A 21,430-nucleotide genomic window follows, 5' to 3' on the forward strand; every position below is an offset into this window, starting at 1 on the left:
GATTGTGATCTACCAGCCTCTTCTTTCCTGGAGCCACCCAGCAAAGCCGTGCCTCGAATGGGGAGATACTTGCTGTTTGTGTGGAAATGTGTCTTTGTGCATAAAGAATGACCGTGCTTACCTTTCCACGACTGTGTATATGTCATAGAAGCATCCCTGAGGTCAGCCCCTCCAAGACTTTGAAAACAGGGACATAAGATTTTTATTTGTTTGTTTCATTTTTTATTATTTTTAATTTTTATTTTATATTGGGGTATAGTTGATTGACAACGTTGTGTTAGTTTCAGGTGTACAGCAAAGTGAATCAGTTGTAAATATACATGTATCCATTCTTTTTCAGATTCTTTTTCCATACAGGTTATTACAAAATATTGAGCAGAGTTCTCTGTGCTATACAGTAGGTCCTTGTTGATCATCTATTTTATATATAGACAATAACAATCGATTCTTATCTGCGTTATCTGTTAATCCCAAGCTTCTGATTTATCCCCCCACTTCCCCTTCCATAACCATGTGTTTGTTTTCTATGTCTGTGAGTCTGCTTCTGTTTTGTAAATAAGTTCATTTATATCTTTTTTTTTGGATTCCACATATAAGTGATATCATGTAATACTTGTCTTTCTCTGTCTGACTTACTTCACTGAGTATGACAATCTCTAGGGCCATCCATGTTGCCGCAAATGCCATTATTTCATTCTTTTTCATGGCCGAGTAGTATTCCATTGTATATATTACCATATCTTCTTTATTTTTCATGTGTCGATGGACATTTAGGTGGCTTCCCTGTCTCGGCTACGGTAAACAGGGCGACAGTGAACCCTGGGGTGCATGTATCTTTTTGAATTATGGTTTTCTCCAGGTGTATGCCCAGCAGTAGGATTGCCTACAGCCATACCACCCTGCATACGCCCAGCCCAAGCTCTTCTGATCTCAGAAGCGAAGCAGGGTCGGGCCTGGCTAGTACTTGGGTGGAGGGAAATAAGATCTCCCATGGACAGGGAGTTGCCAGATATATACAGCAAAGAAAAAGACAGGATGCCCAGTCCATTAGAATTTCAGAGCGGCCACAAATAATCTTTTACTCTGAGTATGTCCCATCCAATATTTGGGACCTACTCATACCTGAAAAATTATTCGTTGTTGATCTGAAATTCAAATGTAACTGGGGACCCTGTCTCGTATCTGGCAACCCTACCTGGAGAGTCAACGTATGAAACTAACACGTGCGGATTCGAGCAAAGTCAAGTCACCTTAAGAAGTCAGCGTGGGTCCTTCAGCAAGACGATGTAATTGGAGAACACAAGGAAAGCATATCGACGAAACCACTTTAAACCTTCTCTTGTAACATAGCTTAGGAATGGGCCAGTCAGAAAGTGGAGGGTCAAAGAGACAAGCTTTGGTCACTGTCTCCAAGTTTGTCCAGGAGGATCAACTTTGAGGTCCGGGGCGGCTCTGACCCCTCATGTCTCTGGGTGGCAGGGGCCACTGGGGCCGTCCAACGGACTCTGCCCGGGTCTCCCAGGGAGAATCGTTAGAATTTGGCTTCTTGTGCCTCGGGGGGTAGTGAATGTGCTGACCTGGGAACTATGACCTCTGAGGGAGGCCGCTGAACGACACTGGTTTTCCTTCTGCCCCATTCTCTCTGTGAACTTGACTCTGACTCTTGACTCCATTCTCCATGCGCCGGGTCACCCCCGTGAGGCGTCCAATGTCGGTAAGTCGTGTTTTACTTCAACTAGCGCCCTCTGTTTTCTGGGTCTCCGCTACAGCCAAGGGCAGCAGCCGTTTCTGCAAGGTCCAAGGGCAGCATTGACGGAGTGCTTCCTTTATGCTCCGTAACCGTCACGCTAACTCTCTATCCAGCTTCAGAGACAAAGAAATAGAGAGGCTTCGTAACCCCTCGCAAGGGGTACAGCTGGGACTTAAACCCGTGGCTGCTTCCCATGGTTATTAACCATTATTAACATTCTGGCCAACACGTTTTTAGGACAATTTTTCCATTTTTTTATACAATTTTTAAAGGTCTTTCCATTTACAGTTATTTCAAAATATTGGCTGTACTCCCCGTGTTGTACATACATCCTTGAGCCTGTCTTACGCCCAGTGGGCTGCACCTCTCACTCCCCCACCCTTATGTTGCCCCTCCTCCCAGAGCCCACTGGAAACCACTAGTTTGTTCTCTAGATCTGTGAGTCTGCTTCTCTTTTGGCAAACAACTTCTTGAAACACAGGTACACCCACGTTTTTACATAAATAAGCTCAAGTTATATATATGTGTGTGTGTATATATATATATATATATATATATATATATATATATACACACTGTTTGAAACTTTAAAAGAAAATTCAGCCAGATCTTGGGGAATCTCCTATGTCTGTGCTTCTAACAGCCAGGCCACAGAATCCTGCAGAGAAGAGCCTTCAGTGTGATCCAGCACCATGACAATTCGGAAAACAAGCTCAAGAAGCCTCCAGAGAGGAAACGCAAACATTCAGGAAGGAGAAATATTCGCCCTCGAGAGAAATTAACGTCCTCATATGCCCTCTTGCACCTAGGCCCATCGACCAAAGCCTCAGCCTTTCTGAGGTCCCTTCGTGGAGCCCCCTACTTTAAGTAGACTCTTCTCCCGTTTGTGTTTTACAAGTGGACTGAAGTTATTTGAGCTGCCACTTGAAGTAATTTACCCAGGTTACCAGGCCGGATCCTGAATCCACAGAGGTGCGAACGTAAAAGAAAGGACTCCAAACAGAAGCAAATAAGAGAGAAGGACATTCAGGAAAGTCAGAGGAGGGAGACCCTGGGACGTTATATTTACCACCTGGCGTTTCAGAAGGCTGTTACTTTCTGGACAGTAAATTCATCTTCCTGGATGAAAACGATTACAAACCACTGCTGTCTTTTCCCGAGAATGTACATATCTGCAACCCATTCTTAGGAGAGACCTTGGCCTTGAGACTTAAACCACCTGGTGACTCATGTCAACAGGCTGTTTTGTCAGAGAGTTTCCATAATTAGAACCTGTGACCGACACGTCTGACCACGAGGATGTATCACAAGGACTTGTCGTGAGCATGGGCTTTTTTAGCAAAACCTGACCTGTTGAAACGTCAGGGCTTGGCGTTTTGGCCTTTGGGGTTTTGTCAGGCTGTCTGTCTGTCCTTCCTGGAATCAGCTTCTTTGGATACTACCTTCTCAGCAACCCTATGGGGTAAGGTTCTTATTGTCCCATTTTATGGATAATGACACTGAGGTTCAGAGAGGTAGCGTATCTCATCTGAGACAGGCCATGGCGGGGAGGGGGGGATGTCTCACCTTGAGCCCAAGTCCACTGACCCGGATTCTAGGTTCTCCCTCCCGTGGTGCCCAGGCCTGAGCCTCCAGGATGTTATGAACGAGGTCGGCTGAATCCCCGCCAGAGTCCCCGCCCGACACAACCAAGGTCACTGTCCAGTGCCTCGTTCCCTCAGGGCCCCAAGTGCCTGTATGGTTGACTGGAGCCACTGCAGCCCAGAGAAGACAGTGACCCAGAAAAGCCAGGAGGAAGTTTCAGAAGGAGGGAGCGCTCCGTGGTTTCAGATGCCAGGGGCGATAGGCTGACAAACGCACCCGCTTTGTTGTGACTTTGTGCCTTCCTTGGGGACGTGCTGTTCCCTCACTCCGGACTGTCCTGCACTGGCCAGTCCTCCTCCTCCAAGGCTCAGCCCGAAACACTGCCCACCCTCACAATGGAAATATCGTTATTGTTTAAGATATAACACAGTGTCATGATTTTACAAAACAGCACCCACAATAACAAGTTTTTAAACTTGCTTTTAGGGATTTCCCTGGCGGCACAGGGGTTAAGAATATGCCCGCCAACGCGGGGGACACGGGTTCGGGCCCTGGTCCGGGAAGATCCCACACGCCGCGGAGCAACTAAGCCCGTGCGCCACAACTACTGAGCCTGCGCTCTAGAGCCCGCGAGCCACAACTACTGAGCCCGTGTGCCTAGAACCCGTGCTCCGCAAGGGGAAGCCACCGCAATGAGAAGCCTGCGCACTGCAACGAAGACCCAACGTAGCCGAAAATAAATAAATTTATTTAAAAAAAAAAGCAACTTGCTTTTATATACGTGTAAAGTGGATATGTAAATTTCATACTTAACCTTTGTAATGTATATATTTTTGTACTCGCAGATTATATATATAAAAGATGCCAATTTGTGTATAGAAATGTTAAATACCAAAATGGTACCACATTGTGTATAGGTTTTCTATCTCCTCTCATTTTCACTCACTTTTTATTGATTGATTGATTGGCTGTGCCGCGTGGCTTGTGGGATCTCAGTTCCCTGACCGGGGATTGAACCTGGGCCCATGGCAGTGAATAGGTTTTCTATCTCCTCTCATTTTCACTCAGTTTTTATTGATTGATTGATTGATTGGCTGTGCCGCGTGGCTTGTGGGATCTCAGTTCCCTGACCGGGGATTGAACCTGGGCCCATGGCAGTGAAAGCTCCAAGTCGTAACCACTGGACGGCCAGGGAATTCCCTCACTCACTTTATAGTGGACATATTTGATATCAGTAAGTATAGATTTACCTAAATTTTTTTTTCTCAAAATGAATAGTTTTAAAAAACATAAAACTAGTAAATGTTCCTTGCAAAAAATATGTAAATGGTACAAAAAATATATATAAAGTAAACAGCCAGACAGCCCTCCTTCTGGAGAGAACCATTATTAATAGTTTGGCAAACATCCTTACACACACAGACACCTACGTTTTTATATGAATGGGCTCAAGTGACATATATTTTGAAAACTTTTAAAAAAATTCAGCCAGATCTTGGCAACATCCTTCTATGTGAATCACAGCATGAGATCAATCTTTTAAATGACTGCATTCTATTTTACTGGGAGATTATAACTGCTTGACTGAAACACTAACGATGAACGTTCGCTTTTCAGGTTTTCCGGATTATAAACAATGCTGTGATGAACATCCTCAGAGGCAGAGAATTCTTTCTGGAAAAAGAAAGAAATGGATTGAAAAGCCAGTCTGTACCAGTTTGGAGGTCCCGGATGATTGCAATTATGCTGAAAAACGCACAGCATGAAAACGTCTGAAGGTTCAGCCAATGTTCACCCAGGTTATTTCTGGGCAGAACCAGCAGTGATTTTCTTCCTTTGTGTACTCTCCTGTCCTTTCGAATGTTTCTATTCTAAGCACGTCTCACCACTGTCTTTCGTTACGTGGACTCCAGTAGAAAGGTATTTTTACATGGCATAAGAAATGTGTGCTTTCTCACCACTCAAGCATCACCCTGGCGATGCCCTCTTTCCTGTTTCCTCCGCACCAGCCTTTGCCCTCCATCTTCACATCTGTCCTCTCCCTCAGAGGCTGTCAGTCCTCCCCTGTCCCTAAGTTAGCACCAGCTGCCCTCATGGGGGTTGGGGGGGCAGCTGTCCGACTCGGAGAGCGAGCTGGACTCATGGTTCCCCTCGGATGGCACCTCCGTGGGCACAGCCTGGTTTCCCCACGTCGGGAGCTCAGTGGACTGCAGCTCGTGGAGAAGAAGCCTTGAGGGTCACACGGGGGCCACGAGGCCTCCCCGCCTCGGGCACATCTGGCCCCAACACCCCAAGCACCCCCCGCCCGAGTTTCTTCTACTTCCAGGCAGGTGACCCCGATGACCTGGCCAGGGGGAAGCTGGTTGCTTCTGGGAAGCAGCTGCCCTCGCCCCCAGAAGGTCTAAGAGGACACAGAGGGTGTCCTCAGTATTTCCACCGAGGTCACTGGTCGAGTGGGGTGTTGGACGTCTCCTGAGTGCTGAGACACTTCCTCTTTCATTTGTGTCTCATTCATCCCCTCCCCCTCCACCTTCTTGGAGACTGAAAAAGGGGAACGTGAAAGAAAAACTGTAAATTTCAGACGCAGCTCCAGCACAGAGACTGTGTGACCGTCTTCAGCAGAGGCCGGGGCAGTGGGTGGGGTGGCCAGGGTGGGAGTGGAACATCCTCCAGGGGTCCCGAGGTCACTGGACCCGGCCTTTCTTCCCCCCTCCTGCTCACGTTCTTAGCTCCCACCCACGGAGTCCTAAATGCCACCCACAGGAGATCCTTGGGACCCCAATTCCTATTTTTCAGGGAGTGACGTTCTTAAAAAGTAAAAACCAAAGTCTGCGTTTGCTCATTTCACTGAGTTTACTATGTTCATTTGCAAGATAGATATAGATATAGACAGACATTTGTGTGTATATATAGGCGCGCGCGCGCGCACGCACACACACACACACACACACACACACACACACACACACACAGATTGTGGCAGCTTTTTGGAAACTATCTGAGGCTCAGAAAATAAATTGCCTGACAAGACATCAAAGAACTACAGAAAGAGGCCACAGCACCAAAGGCCGTGGTGACGGACTGCTTTGCAATTTGCAGTGTGATTGATGATAAGCATCTATTTGCTCCAGTAAGTTGAAGTAGAACTGTAACATTTTGTTTGTTCCGGGAAACAGTAACTGAAGTCACAAATCATAAATAATAAAAGTTAGAAAAATCCCCTTTTAACCTAATGGACTAAACGATTTTAGTTTGCTGTTCGTTTCTTCTAATGGCCTCTCTCCCGTGGCACTGCCGGAGCTGGCCCATGACAGGCAAATCAAGCCTTGGTTGGCAAGTAGGACAGGGTCCAGAAGATCATTTATAAGCTGGGTGTTTGGGATGCAGGATGTGTTTCCCCTAGAAACTGTCTTCCCAGAGTGCCTGGGTTCTCAGCTTCACTACACAGTCCAACCCCTGCTGTATCTGGGCTCTGAGTTTTTGAGGGCAGGTTGTCTGCAGTGCAGGAGAGAGAACACAAGTCAGCTCCTGCTCTCCCCATAAAGCCCTGGCTCTGAGCACAGTTTAAACACAGGTTAACTTTCTTTTCCATCTCTTCCCATCTCCTCTGAGGCATCCAGGTCCCAGTGTCCTAATCCCCTAGATCACAGCATCCTCCCCAGTCTGCCTTATCTGTTCTGGGCTGCTCTCCTGCTGGGGGGCTCTGAGACCTCCAACTCCCCACCTTTCCCCACCAATGCAGGGGACACGGGTTCGAGCCCTGGTCTGGGAAGATCCCACGTGCCACGGAGCAACTAAGCCCGTGCACCACAACTGCTGAAGCCCGCGTGCCACAACTACTGAAGCCCGCGCGCCTAGAGCCCGTGCTCCACAACAAGAGAAGCCACCGCGATGAGAAGCCCGCGCCCCGCAATGAAGAGTAGCCCCCGCTCACCGCAACCAGAGAAAGCCCACGCGCAGCAACAAAGACCCAACGCAGCCACAAATAAATAAATTTTTTAAAAAATAAAAAATAAAACAGTTATCATTGGGACTTAAGCTAATGACATGTTAATGATTCATATATAGGGAAAACTGACTAGACAGAACCATTAAAATTATTTACAGTGGTTGTGATAGCCTAGTAAGATTGGGGAGATTTTTTTTTTCTTTTTACCAAAAGTTTTTGGTATTATATGGAGAAAGTTTATACCAAAAAAAGGTGTTAGGCAGAAGATACTCAGGAGCTGCTGGATTCTTATCCCTGCACTGATCACTGAAAACAAACCAAAAACAGGTCCTTCTCAGAGGGAAAAAAAGGCAGAAATCAAGCTGGATTGAAACCAATCCTGACGATGACTGTTATGACTGAATATTTACATCCCCTCCAAGTTCATATGTCGGAGCCCTAATCCCCATGTGATGGTATTTGGAGGTAAGACCTTCGGGAGGTGATTAGGTCATGAGGGTGGAGCCCTGATGAATGGATTAGTGCCCTTGGAAGAGGCCAGCTAAGTGAGGATAAGTCTGCAAACCAGAAGAGGGCTCTCCCTGGAAGCTGATTCTGCTCAAACCCTGGTCTCTGACCCCCAGCCTCCCAAGCTCTAAGAAATGTATCTCTGTGGTTTGTAAGCCACCCAGTCTATGGTACTTTTTATAGCAGGCTGAACTAAGATAATGACCATAAAATGAATGAATCTGACCTTCACATATCTGAACGCTCCAGTGAGTTTTGGAGGCTATCAGATCCTGACTTTCAACACCTCAGAAAGTCTAACACCACACTCTTGAATACCTATGGCCTGTTACAAGGACATTCCCCATGAGGAAAAGAGTGCGGGAAAAAAATAACATGACACTGGGTCGGGGGGGGTCACTTTTCCAAAAACCTACTGAGTTCCCCTTAGGGTCCTCAAAGACACGTACTTAAAATTTTCCCCATAAAGTCCCTCTCTTTACTTTTTTTTTTTTTTTTCAGGAAAATTTGAAGAACTTATCATAGGAATTTTGTATTATCATTATTATTTTTGGCCTCGCCGAGCGGCTTGCGGGATCTTAGTCCCCAGACCAGGGATTGAACCTGCGCCCTCGACAGTGAAAGCCCCGAGTCCTAACCACTGGGTCACCAGGGAATTCCCGGAATTTTGTATTATAGACTATAATGCTATATTACGCTATGAACAATTTTTGTTGCAAGTGGGAATATTCTAGAAGGCTTTCAAGAATCTGAAAGTAGTAAAGAACGTGGAAACCACTGAGCTCAAGCTCCTTATTTCCCAGATAATTGGTCTAATCTTAAGCTCCTTAAGTTAGTGACCGTCCACTCAAGGGCCACTTGTCCACACAGTAGGGCCAAGTTCTCTCCACCCCTCCTCAGGCTGGTTCCGCTCAGGCTCCCGTCACAACCGGACTGTGAGTCTCCTAAGGAGCAGACCCTGTGCTGGTGCCTCTTGGGAACAGTCAGACGTGTCAGCCGGGCACACAGGGAGCTTAGCAAAAGCATCTGTGTGACAATGTCGGATTCGGGTCACCGTGGAGCAGAAGCGTTAAGACGTGAACGTAAATCGCTCTACAGTAGGTGCCCTGAGGGAGGGGTAGGATGGGAGGGGCACACAGAGGAAGAAATTGCTCCAGCCTCGGGGTGGTAGACATCCTGCCCGTCTTCCTCAGCGCGAGGCCTTAAAGGGTAAGCAGGATTTGGCCCGTGGCCAAGAGAACCAGAGAGGCGAGACGTGGGGAAAACCGCTACCTAGTTCAGGTGGTGTGAAGGAAGCTGGAAGGGCAGGCTGGTTGGAGAGGGAGGTTGATGCCTTGAATGTTGGACAGGGGTTTGAACATGATTCTGTTTCACGCACTTTCGAGAGGGCTATGCTGTCCGGTGCACCTGTGTTACACTGACGCGCTCATTACTGCCATAAAGTTGGACATCCACCCTTGGTCTGGAATGTCACCCTCCTTTACGTTGATTTATAGCATCTTCCCCCAAACTATAACCTGCTGCAGAAATGCAAGGGCAGCCTGGACAACACTAGCTCGAATGTGGACTTTCATCAGTACCGCTGAGCCCTGGGTGCTGTGACGCTCTTGTTGTCGGGATAAGGTTGCGATATACTCATTCTGGCCTTAAGTGAAACCAGCGATTTAAATCTCCAAGTTGACAAGCACTGGGGATTTTCCATGGAGAATAATAGAGAAAGAAAACAATTCTACTTTTCCTCTCCCGAGGTCAGTGGTGTTTGACCTCGGGGCATCTTATGAGTTAACGCTCTCTTCTTCCACGTTTGACAGGGGAGGAAAATCAAGCCCAAGTCTAAAGGGCCGTGGACTTAATTACAAAAGAATGATCGACTTTTAAAAAGACTTTGTTGCTTGTTTTCCTCTCATGTACCTTCATGGGGAAAAGATAAATCAACACACTCCTCCACCCAGTATAAATGTTCACTCTGGACATAACTTCCCTCTGTATCCTTGGGGCCAGCACAGAAGCTTAACCCTCTGCCCTGAATAGTTACTTTGTATGGAACCCTTGTCTGAGCCTTTTGTCATCTTGGTGGCCTCGGAAAATGGATGCTCGGGAAGTGTAGGTGACAGCATTCGGTAGATATCCCTTCCTCTAGCTGCGATGCTGTATTCCAGGGGCCCCACTCACTTCTGAGGGAAAGTTACAATATGTCTTTTAAAACAATGCCCAAGTCATTCCTTTTCTGAGGATTTGCCGAATTTCCCGGCACCAAACAAACCTCTGGTTTAACCTATGAACTGCAAGTTTCCTGCATTCTCAAGAGACCAAAGTCTCTTTTCTCCTTCAACAACCCACGTTGTGGGCAACAGAACAGGTCATTTTGAGAGCATCTCATGCCAACGCTCTGTGAGGTGCCCAGCACTTTAGTGGACGATAGTTTTTTAGCTGTTTCCGCCGACAAATCAATATTCTCTTGTTCCAACAATAGCCTAAGAAAAGCTTTTTTTTTTTTTTTTTTTGTAAAGACTTCTTGGTTTCCTTTGGGGGATTCAAATGCTCAAGTGAGTTTAGTTTCCATTTTAAAAGATCTTAAATCTAACAAAGGCTAATTTAATGACCTGTTTCCAATCTACAAATTTGTAGGTATTTGTAGATTTGTAAATATCTCTAAGCCCATATTTTTCTATCTCAGTTGTTCTTGGGACCAACAGTGAAATCTCACTGTAAAGGTGAGGCCTTGGACACAATTTTCATTTTGCCAGAAAGGCCTGGAACCAACCAGTCCTGGATTATAGCCATCGCCACTGAACATTTATTCACACCTGCTTTGCAATTCTGATTGTGGGAAAAGGCCCTTCGTTCTGCTTTGGGGAAGAAAAGTACATGCTCAGCTTCCCATAAACGCCACTTAAAGAAAAGGTATAAATATACCAAAAGTTATTTAACAACTTCTAATTTAGCTGAAGTTGCAAAGGGAAAAGATGAGTGACGTGATTTCATGAGAGGGGTTATTTTACCTCTGTGGTCCCCAAACACAGAATCCAGTCTAATCTCAAGGAAAATACCAGACTGATCCCAACGGACGGACAACCTACAAAATACCTGACTAGCATTCCTCCTCCTCAAAACAGCCGAGGTCATCAAAAACAAGGAAAGCCTGAGCAACTGTAATAGCCGAGAGGAGCTCAGACAGACAGGACGAATCAATGTAAGATGGTGTTCTGGATGGATTCTGGAACAGAAAGGGGCAACAGGGAAAAACTAAGGAAATCTGAATACAGTATGGGCTTAAGGATAAATTATCAACATTGGTTCATTCATTTTGAACCAATATGGTGAATTAGTATAATGCAAGATGTTCATTAGTACAATGCAAGATGGTAAATGGGGAAACTATTGCCAAAAGTGTGGAGTACAGGGAAACTACTACCTTTGCAATTTTTCTGTAAATCATCATCTTAAAGTTTCTCGAAACCAGAAAAGGAGTGTAACATGTTGGTTGGTTTTTAAAACGCTATTTTGATGACAAAAGACATAGCAGCATTACTCCTGCGGGTGGACAAACCGTGACACCCTAGTGCAATTTCAGCGATTTTAAGAGGAGCAGAGAGAAAAGTGGGTGTTCCCCATTCCCACATCAAAACAAGTGTTAGGGAACGTTCTTGAAGCCCACGTCTCCGTCTTCAGTGAGGAAACGTTTACAGGCTAGTATTAAGTCAAAGTATCGCTGGAGAGCTGACAAAAGAGCGATTTCTGTGCTTTCGGTCACTGGGTGAAACTTCTGCTTTCAAATATTAAGTGTCTGCTTTACACTTGACATTTAATCAGATTTAAATAACATCATAGTATGGAATAGTTTATAAATGTTTATTAAACGTCAGTAATTTTTACAAAGCAAATATTAATAGCAAGAGGCAAAATTTTTGCAAAATATGTACAAAAGTAAAAAGCCTGGATGACTAGCAACTCATTTAATCAAATCAAACCATTCTTTCCACTTTCAGACCTCCTGCAGAAATAATTTATTGCCAATCCTGAACTAAAGCACTGACAGAAAAAAAATTTACAACAGTATCAGATAATGTGCTCTGTTCTGGGAAAGTTATAAAAAGATATAGGTATAAAAAATCCTAAGCCACAAATACTTTCATACAGAGCGAATACAAATCATGTTTTGTTAGGTACAGTATCTATGAGGTTGTTACGAAACAGACTTTTTGATAAGGCTTCCGTGGTAAATGAGCTCCACCTTTAGACTAGTAGAGAAAAGCCATTTAAACATTTTGCGATTCTGCTTTCAAGTAAGAGGTTAAAGAAAGGGTAAATGGTATCCTCTGTGGCACTGTTACATTTACTTTCCAAGAATTAACCCCTACCTGCCCCCTCTCTGTTTTTCTCCTAGAGCCATCAAATAGGCATGATTTGAGAACAAATGCAGCCCTTTTACTATGGCAAGAAATATTATAAACAAGCTTTCCAAAGACAAACCCAAATCGGAGAACAAGTTAAGTAGCATACTCCTATCATGACCTTCACTGATGGATAATGTATGCATACTGGGTCCCTCCTTCCATCCATCTGGACATTTTCATCATTCTCAAAGGTAATGTGGTTTTGGAAAGGTCGCAAAATCTCTTATCAACCCAGAAATTACTGCCCTATCATTAACAATTTTTTGTTCCATACGAGCTCTGGCATTTGAAATCAGATGGTTAGACCTAGATGCCACAAGAATGAACAGAGTTCTTTAACTGCTAACTATACATTCAAGTACAGACATAAGAATGCTAGTGGTACAAACACTGGTTCTTCAAATTATGTTAATAATCACTTATCAGCCTAAGGCTAGTATCAACTCGATGGTACGTGAAAAGGCCAGAAAGTTCAACTTGTTTAAAATGTTCCGGTTTAGGAACACTTATACTTTAATCTCTCTCTAAATTTATTAAGCCCTAACCTCGTACCATAAAATAATGGGTATGTACTATCACTTGCTTTATTTGGAACAGGGGGACATGTACACACCACTCACGTACAAGTCCCTCCCTTCCTGTTTACTACACTGAAAAGGCCAACCTGTGTCCTATCACTAAAAAAAAAGAAAAAAAAAAAAACAGTACTTTTTGTCCAGCAGCACAAGCACATGGACAGATAGATCATCTGCAATTAATGTAACTTTATGCACTGAAATGATGGGAAACAGAGAGAAAGTCAGATTTCCAACTGAAAAAAGACATGCAAAACTTGTTCTTGATCCCTCAATGAAAACTAAAAGAAATGAAAAGGTAACAGAGTGACTGTCTCTGGATTTATTAGGGAGTTTATTACAAATGTTTGACTGAGCTTTACAGGCATGATTTCATGGATTCAAACAAGAAATTAAGAGTTAACACTGATATTTAGCCTTCTCATTACATATACAGAAATAACATTGCTACAAACTGCAATGAAGAGAATCTTGTTTCAAATGGCTTGGTCTGGGGTTTTGTCTAAATGTATCATTATATAATGAAAGCACCAATTTGAGGGTTTCTCAAATAGTGATGTGAGTTTCAGAACATAACAGAACATAACTTGGTAACTTTATTCTTCATATAAATAAGGCATAACACCGGATATGTGTACTAATGCTGAAAATACATTTTACCAAAAGCATAAATACAAGTATTTGGGTATACATTGGAAGTTCAGATTTACTCATTCCCGTTTACAAACAATTCTGGGGCATATGATTTTTTTGAGTCTGAACCAACACTTCTAATCACTTCTGGTATTAAGGGAATCTTACTTTCTTCTACTTTATACTGACCACTGTCAACAACTGAACAAGGACCTCCCTCAACAACCTCCCTTGGGAGTTTAACCAGAGGACCTTTCACCATGCAAAACACACGCCAGTGCAGCTTCAAACCAAACCAAACCAAACCAAGCCAAATCATTTTCACTCCACGATGCCTTCTTTGGTTGCTGCTGTGCTCTAGCTGTCAAATGCCCTTTCCAGACAATACGACCGAAAAGAAGATTTCAATGGAATACACTATTTGGCAGCAAGCAATGATACGGGTTATTACAAAGAATAATTAAGTGGCAGAGGCATTCAATTATTTGGATCTTCAGAAAAACAGCTGACAAAACCTCTTCCCTATAAGATAATCAAGGCAAAAATCTGTGCTGTTGACGTGTAAGGCAACTCTGTGTACTATAAATTTCTTCACGATCAATGAGGACACTTGCGTGACATTTCTTAAGAATTAAGCAAGAAGGCATTCAGACTTAAGAACAGAATGTAGTAGAGAACTGGGCACATTTTATTCCAAATCATAACCATGAAGACTTAGAAAATCAAACACACTGAACAGCTTTAAATCCAGATGACATTGTTAGAGAATGGGGGGAAACCGGCGTAGGGAAAACTCTGAGCGCCCTTTCAACTTTGTCCACTGAATTTCACCTCCCTCTCCACACAGTGGTATTTCAAAAGGATCTGCTTTTCATGCTATAGGTATAGGACTCCTTCAAACGGTTTAAAAGTACAGTATATAAAACATGTGGACTAAAGCCTTCAAAGTGAAACTTAAAGTTCCACTGAGTGTCTAAACCAGCCTGCCATTAAATGTAAGTAATTTACTGCCTCAAAATATAGGCTAGGTTTTATTTTAAAAGAAAGCTGACTTTGAGACTTCACACACGTCGGGAAAGGAAATCTCAAGTGCCCAAAGTAATATCCTATGTATTTGGTGTTTTAACATTTCTTTGTGGTGGTCAAAATGGTGCTTTGTCAGGCAGTATTTATGGTTCATATCATGTATTTCAGATCTGAAATATAACTTAACTGAGAGTTTCCTTCCTCTTTATCCATACACTGGAGTGAAATGGTGTTTTGGCCATTCGACAGGACCATTTGCTAAATTTACACACCGTCTTTCCACCGAGAGTCTCCTTGCTACTGTGCATACACTCAGATACTCCTCAGCCCTGAAATGGTTCTAACTCCGTGGATTAAACAATGCACTCTTTTTGGTAAGAAGCACTAGATGCAGAACTATTCCGACACGCATGAACTCTGCTGTACTATGGACGCCTGCATCGTGATGTAGGGCTCCATGTCAGTAGCTCAGGTGTTACCAAGACACGAAAACGCTGGCAGTGGTGGGTGTAATGACGGTGGAGTTTCAAATGCAAGAAAAGTCAGGTACGTTGAGAACAACCCCTGGTCAGTTCACTGCAAAGCCCTATTCTCACCAGACAGCAAGACAGACCCAGAGCCACCGTCGTCTTGGAAAGGCTGGGTGATCCAGAAGGTTGACCAATCTTTCAAGGACTTTCTAGCCAATAAAATACCTGAGAACACAGTCAGCTATACAGTAAAGTGAAAGATATCACAGTCTTAATCACAATTTTCAGGAAAGGAAGAAAAGCCGTAAGACTTTCCAAACTGTCACCAGGCTTGTACATCTGATTCTCTAATCCGATTCGGACACTATGTAAAACCTACAGGGCAGTATTTTTAGTACTGCAAACCAGCCACTCTGATGAGTTCACTATGAATGTATCTGTAATTGCAAAGCTACTTCCTGGGTCCATTTTAATTTGGTAAGTGGTGGAGGAGGTCAAATGTAATCACCTTTCAGTATGAACTAAAAAAATTACTACTCATTCTTGGAAGTATCCGTGAAACCTTCAAAATGCACCTCAAGAAAGCTGGAATTTTGTAAACAATAATGTTGCAAACACACACATACTCTTTCAGAGACACACCAAGAATGAGTAAGAATCTCCAATAATAGTGAACAGTGTGACAGGAAAATACTGCCCTTGGCAAGCTCCAAAATCACAAAAAAATCCCATAAATGCCACCGCCTGGAGTCGACGGGAACAGACAGGAGAGCGAAAGAACAACGTTTGTGATGGTGCAGCGGTGATCCCACCGTAAGGACCCACATCATCCGAGACAGGATTTCAAAGTCTGAGAGTAAAACACGTAATATTCTTGGGAAAGGGTGTATTTATTTAGAAAGCTCTGTTATCAGGTTGCCTGCACTTTTTTAGGTGCTGCTATGGCCAGAACGTTTCCCGTATGGCACACTGATTCCATGATTATTTCAATATGAAAAGGGCAAATGACATTTCACTCATGACTTTTAATCAAAACACTACGGACGGCACGCGCCTGCCTTGTGCCCCCCTGGACCATTTGTGAGCTTTCATTACCATCGGACCAGAGATCCTCATGTAAACTTTAAACACGCCAGAATATTGCCTTCAGAAACCACACAAATTTAAAAAACAAAACAACTGTTGTGTACATAAGCAATCAGAAAACCGTGAAGGCTAAACCTGGGTGAAGCTACAGAAAGAACGCCATTCCTTAGATCACACATTTTTCCAATGGCCCTTTCAAAACAGGTCACCATAAAGCTGGGCACAAGTGTGGCTGCTACCTGTAGGGCGAACAACAGGTATCTTACTCGTTCTAGAACTGAACATTCTTAACCTCAGACCTACAAATATTAAGGACACCTTCTATACTTGGCACTACAGGAGAATTCAGTTTGAAAAGAGGAAGAATTTAAAGCCTGAGGGATGCCTTGTCTGAGGTCTGGCAGGAAATGACTCCACTCCGATGGAAGCCGGAGAGAGAGAGATCAAAGCCAAGCCTCAGCAGATATCGGCTGCGTGTTGCTCAGCAGCTCTCAGCCACAACCAAAGGCCGCAGAAGGTGGTCTAAGATTTCCAAGAAGTTAAACACAGAATCAAGATTCTTCTAATTCCTGCTGTAAACTTCTATTTAGGAAAACAAAGCAAACAGGAAACAATGAGAACGACCAAGGAGGGAGCCAGCACGCCCTCTGAGCGTCACTGCAGCATGAGCTGTTTGAGGTTGTCGTGGAGGATGGTGTCCTTCACGTCGCGGAAGACCAGGCGGATGTTCTCCGTGTTGATGGCCGTGGTGAAGTGGTGGTACAGGGGCTTCTGCTGTTGGTCCCGGCGCTTGCTCCGGAAACACTCCACCAGGAACTTCTGGACGTCTCTTAAGCAGTGGGGATCCCCTTCGAATTCTAAGAAATAGTCTTTGATGCTCACAATTTGCACTTTCTCCTCAAGCAAATCTGTCTTGTTCAAGAAGAGAATTATGGAGACGTTGCTGAAAACCCGGTTATTGACGATGGTTTCAAAAATGTTCAGAGACTCTGTCAGGCGATTGGTCAGACGATCTTCCATAAGCACCTGGTCAAACTCACTTGAGGAAACAAGGAAAAGTATTGATGTCACGCTGTCGAAGCATTCAAACCAACGTTTTCTTTCTGATCTCTGACCACCTACATCAACCATTTTGAAAGGAACATTTTTAATTTCAAAGTCGTACTCGTGAATGCCTTTGGTGGGTCTTCTGGCTAGCAGAATGTCTTGCTGTGATGGAATGTAATCCTGGAAAAGAAAAAAAAATCGTTTCCTACTCAGTAATCCAGGAGTAATGAGAATTTTTAATGTACTACTAACTGGGCTAGTGAATGGATACGCAGACAAAATTATCTTTTAAGTGACCATCCCCTGGTAACATTAAAGCATCGATGCTACTGCGATTCTCATCATAAAACAGCAAGACACACTGCAATGTTAATGCCCGCACCGGTTCAAACTTCGCTGCAAATGAAGGCGCCTGTGCTTTGTTCAGCCCTGCCGGGCGAGCCGCGTGTCCGCCCGCGCGTGACGCCCCACCGTGCGGCGCCCGCCCGCCGCTGCGTGTCCGCGGCCACGGTCACCGCTCCTCGCTCCTCCGTCAACAGCGGCGGGGCCCCAGTCAAGGTTCTCCGCCCACCGCGGCCCCTGCTCCGCGCCCCCGCCTGCAGGACGGGCAGCTCTACCCGGGTCGCCTGTGTTCTCACTGCTGCGACGCGGCCTCCGCTCTGCCCCCTTGACCGCGCTCACTCTGCAGGGCTTCCCAGCTGTTCGCGGGGGGCCGTCTCCGTGGCAGGGCCCCAGCTCTTCTCCCCTGCCGGCACCCGTGGCCCGGACACAGCGGTGCCTCGGAGGGAGAGTCTACACCAAGACCCTGGACAGACGGACGGACGGACGGAAGCTGCTGGCCTCCCGAGCCCCCGGCTGCGGCCGACAGCGAGTGCCCCTGGGCAGTGAAGCTGGTTCTTCCTTCTCAGCTTAGTATTTTTCCAGAACTTCGACGGAGCCTTGTGACAACTACTGGACAGGAAGCCTTTAAATGATCATCACCAAGGTCACGATTTTTTAAAATCAAGGCCAGATTGTAAAACAATGCCAACTGTTACTTACTCACAATGCTGCATTTTATACCTTTCCAAATACTATGATTTTCACATTTCATTACAGTGTGAATACTTATCTCCTTACAATAGTGTAGCTAAGAATCAAAAAAAAAAAAAAAAGAAAAAGAAAAAAACCCCAGCAGTTCTCAGTTGTCTGCAACCCCCAGCGATGTATACAGTGCCCACAGGGCTCGAATGAAACACGCTGGGGTTCGCAGTGTCCCCCCAGCTCCCGCAAACGCGCACACACCTGCCGCAGCTGTAATCAGCACCACCCCGATTCTCTGCCCGGCCCCAGCTCTTGGCTGAACATTAAATCATGAACTGTTTCACATGCTGATATGGTTGTATTTCATTTTAAAAGAGCATAACATACATCAAATGGATTAACGTGCTACCATTTACATAAATAATCCCCTACTAGTGGCCGTTTAGGTTGGTTCCAATTTTTTGCTTAATATAAATGCTGCAATTAAAGTTCTCACGCACATCCTTCTTTCCCCCCTTTTGGGCTAGTTCCTGAAACCGAATAACCAGGAACAAGATGATGATGCAGTCAAGGCTTGTGAAGATCTTCACGACCGGGACACGTCACGCCCACCTGCTCTCCAGAAAGGTAGGGCCAGTTGACGGCGCTCTTGCGTGCCACCCGCCTCAGAAACAGGCCAGCCCCGAGGGGCAATTTTTAATTTTCTAATTTCATAAACATAAAAGGTTCTTTATTATTGCCTTAGTTAGGAGCTCAGGGCTAATTCACATAAAGCGCAAACACAGGACGAGGAAATCAAGCGCTCAAGGGTCTGGCAGAGTCACGGTGATTAGGACTGATTCTAGAGCCAGCTCCCCACATACTACCTGGGTGACCTGGGACAAGTCATCCCTTAACCTCTCTGCGTCTCAGTTTTCTCACCTGTGGAAACCACAGGCAACAGCACCCACGGGGTGCTGTGAGGACTGAACACGGCAAGTGGGTGAAGCGCCTAAGAGCCGGGTTCGGCACACAGCCCGTGTGTTACTGTCTAGCGGTTCCCACCGTCACCACTGCTGCCAAGAGAGGGAAGCCAAGGCAGCGACGCCCCCCCACTCGTGCGCCCAACAGCCCTCCACGGACGCAGCCTCTTCAGTACCAACACTCGCCGTCTCCCTCCCCAGCCCCCAGTCCACCAGAATGCTCTCCTGCCCGCGCCCGGCCCCGCCAGCACCCCAAGCCTCCCCATCATGGTGGACCTTCTTTCTCCATCACCTCCTACTTTATATCAAACCCCACTGCTGCTTCTTGAACCTTCCTCACATCTTCTTTCCCCTCTTTATTTTCACCGCCCCCATTCTGTAACGTCTCAGCCTGCATACCACCTGGCCCCTGGTCCTCCGCACCTCCTGGGCCCACCCCTCCTGCACCATGCCCTCAGAGCTGGCGGTGAGGCCCCTCCCCGCACCAGACCAAACCCCGCTGACCCGGCTTCCACGACCCTCCCTATCCCTTGCTTTCCGGAGCCGGCAGACTCTGCCCCGCCTGTCAGGCGCCCCAGAGCCCAGCGTGGAGAGCTGCACGAGCCTCACATCCTGATACCACCGCGTGTCCAGTCGGCGTGATGCGTGACTGTGCAACGAACAGCGCATCCAGACCCCGGTGACTGCCTTCCTGAAATCTGTTCTTCTAAGTTAGAGCCAAGCACTTCGGTCAGACAGATGTGCCTCCTGACCCCGGGCACGGCCCGCTGTGCGCGTCTCCTCGTCCCCGCCAGCCGCCCAGGCTCACGTCCTCTCGAGGGCTAGCTCCAGCTTCTCCATCCATGAACATACTCTCTTCACCATCAGTCTCATTTAACCGTCCTCTGCTTGTTTTATGTATGTTAGTTTTGTCTCTGACTAGAATGAGTTCCTTAAACATGGAGGTCAAAGAACCAAACAGCTAACGACAAGTAGTTATTACAACTGCAAGGCACCAATCTGAACACCTTACTGGGTGCCATGGATTGAACTGCGTCCCTGCACCTTCCCCGCACACCCTTGCCTGCACGCATGTGTTGAAGCCCTAACCCTCAGCGTGACTGTCTTTGGGGACAGAGCTTTTAGGAGGCGGCCAAAGTTAAATGAAGTCATATGGGTGGTGTCCTAATCAGATAAGTGCTGGTGGCCTTAAAAGAAGAGGCCATACACTTCTTGCACGTGTGTGTGTGTGCTGAGCAAAGCCCACGTGAAGGCACAGCGAGAAGGCCACGGTCTACAAGCCAGGAAAAGAGTCCTCACGAGAAACCGACCATGCTAGCAACTTGATCTTGGACTTCTAGCTTCAAAAACTACAAGAAATAAAGGTCTGTTATTTAAGCCACCCAGTCTGTGGTATTTCGCTATGGCAGCCTGAGCAGACTTTTGAGACATGGGGTTTATTCCATGTAATCGCCCCCGAGCCCGACGAGGATGGTTCTCTTACTATGCCCGCGACACGGATGAAGAAAGTAACGTTTAGAGACGCCTAAGGTCATACAGCCAGCCTGCGATGGAACTGGGATTGGAACTCTGGTGGCCTGGCTGCAGAGCCCTGTCCTTGACCCCGGTGGTCCCACCTCCCAGAGGGTCACGGGGCCTGGCACACAGCGGGGATTGAACGGTCCTAGAACTTCCGTCAGAGATGGCGAAGCAAACGCAACCCCGTGACCTGTCCGGTGTGCACAGAATGGGCGGCCAGTCTGCAGCACACCCACATGTATTCTCCTCGCCTTTACAACTGCCTACTGATCACAGCGCTTTTTTGTTTTTATTCCAGATGTGGCCTCAAAACTGTTCTCAACGTAAGACTCTAAGCAGCCAGTACAAAGTGACTGGGGCTGGCTCCGAGTCGCTCGTTGCGGCGCTATTTGTTGAGCTCCTACGAGGCACCAGGCACTGTCACCGGGCAGCAAGAACTCAGCCCTTCACAACCAAGACCCGAGGTCCTTGCCCTTAGGGAAAGAGGCGGGGAAAAGACCAGCAAAACCTATAAATGAAGAGACGAACTGTAATAAGAACAATGAAGCCGAAAAGAGCCAGAGCTGATGCTGAAAACAAGAGGAGGGGACCCACTTTGAATGGTTTGCCCAAGGAAGGCCTATCTGAAAAGGCAAATTGAGAAGAACGGGTCAAATGCACACTATTTGGATCAGAAAACATGAAATAACTCTTAAAAAATTAGTTTATCTACTAAAGCTTCTCTCCATTTGGCTTAACTTTTTTTTAAGGCTTATTGCAACCTGACCACATGGAAAAGTGACAATGACATAATAAGTCTTAATACAAAAAGTCTCACTGATGTGGACTGAGGGAACAAAAACAGACAAATACAGAGACCCTAACTTCTAGAGCACCTGTGTCTATGAAACAGGTGGGAGAAAC

General features: G+C 45.9%; 1 protein-coding gene across 2 annotated transcripts in view; it reads right to left on the reverse strand.

Annotated features, from left to right (window-relative positions):
* Positions 1 to 11,652: 11,652 nt before the first annotated feature.
* GNA13 (G protein subunit alpha 13) overlaps positions 11,653 to 21,430 on the reverse strand; it is a 41,256-nt gene continuing 31,478 nt past the window's right edge. The window contains exon 4 of one of the 2 annotated variants that reach the window (XM_024130074.3): positions 11,653 to 17,204. In XM_024130074.3, coding sequence (XP_023985842.1) covers positions 16,632 to 17,204 — 573 coding nt within the window. In that variant the 3' untranslated portion in view covers positions 11,653 to 16,631. The remainder of the gene's footprint in view (positions 17,205 to 21,430) is intronic. The other variant, XM_007103919.4, reaches the window with a different exon arrangement.

This window comes from Physeter macrocephalus, chromosome 14 (genome assembly GCF_002837175.3).
Source record: "Physeter macrocephalus isolate SW-GA chromosome 14, ASM283717v5, whole genome shotgun sequence".
NCBI classification, from domain to species: domain Eukaryota; kingdom Metazoa; phylum Chordata; class Mammalia; order Artiodactyla; family Physeteridae; genus Physeter; species Physeter macrocephalus.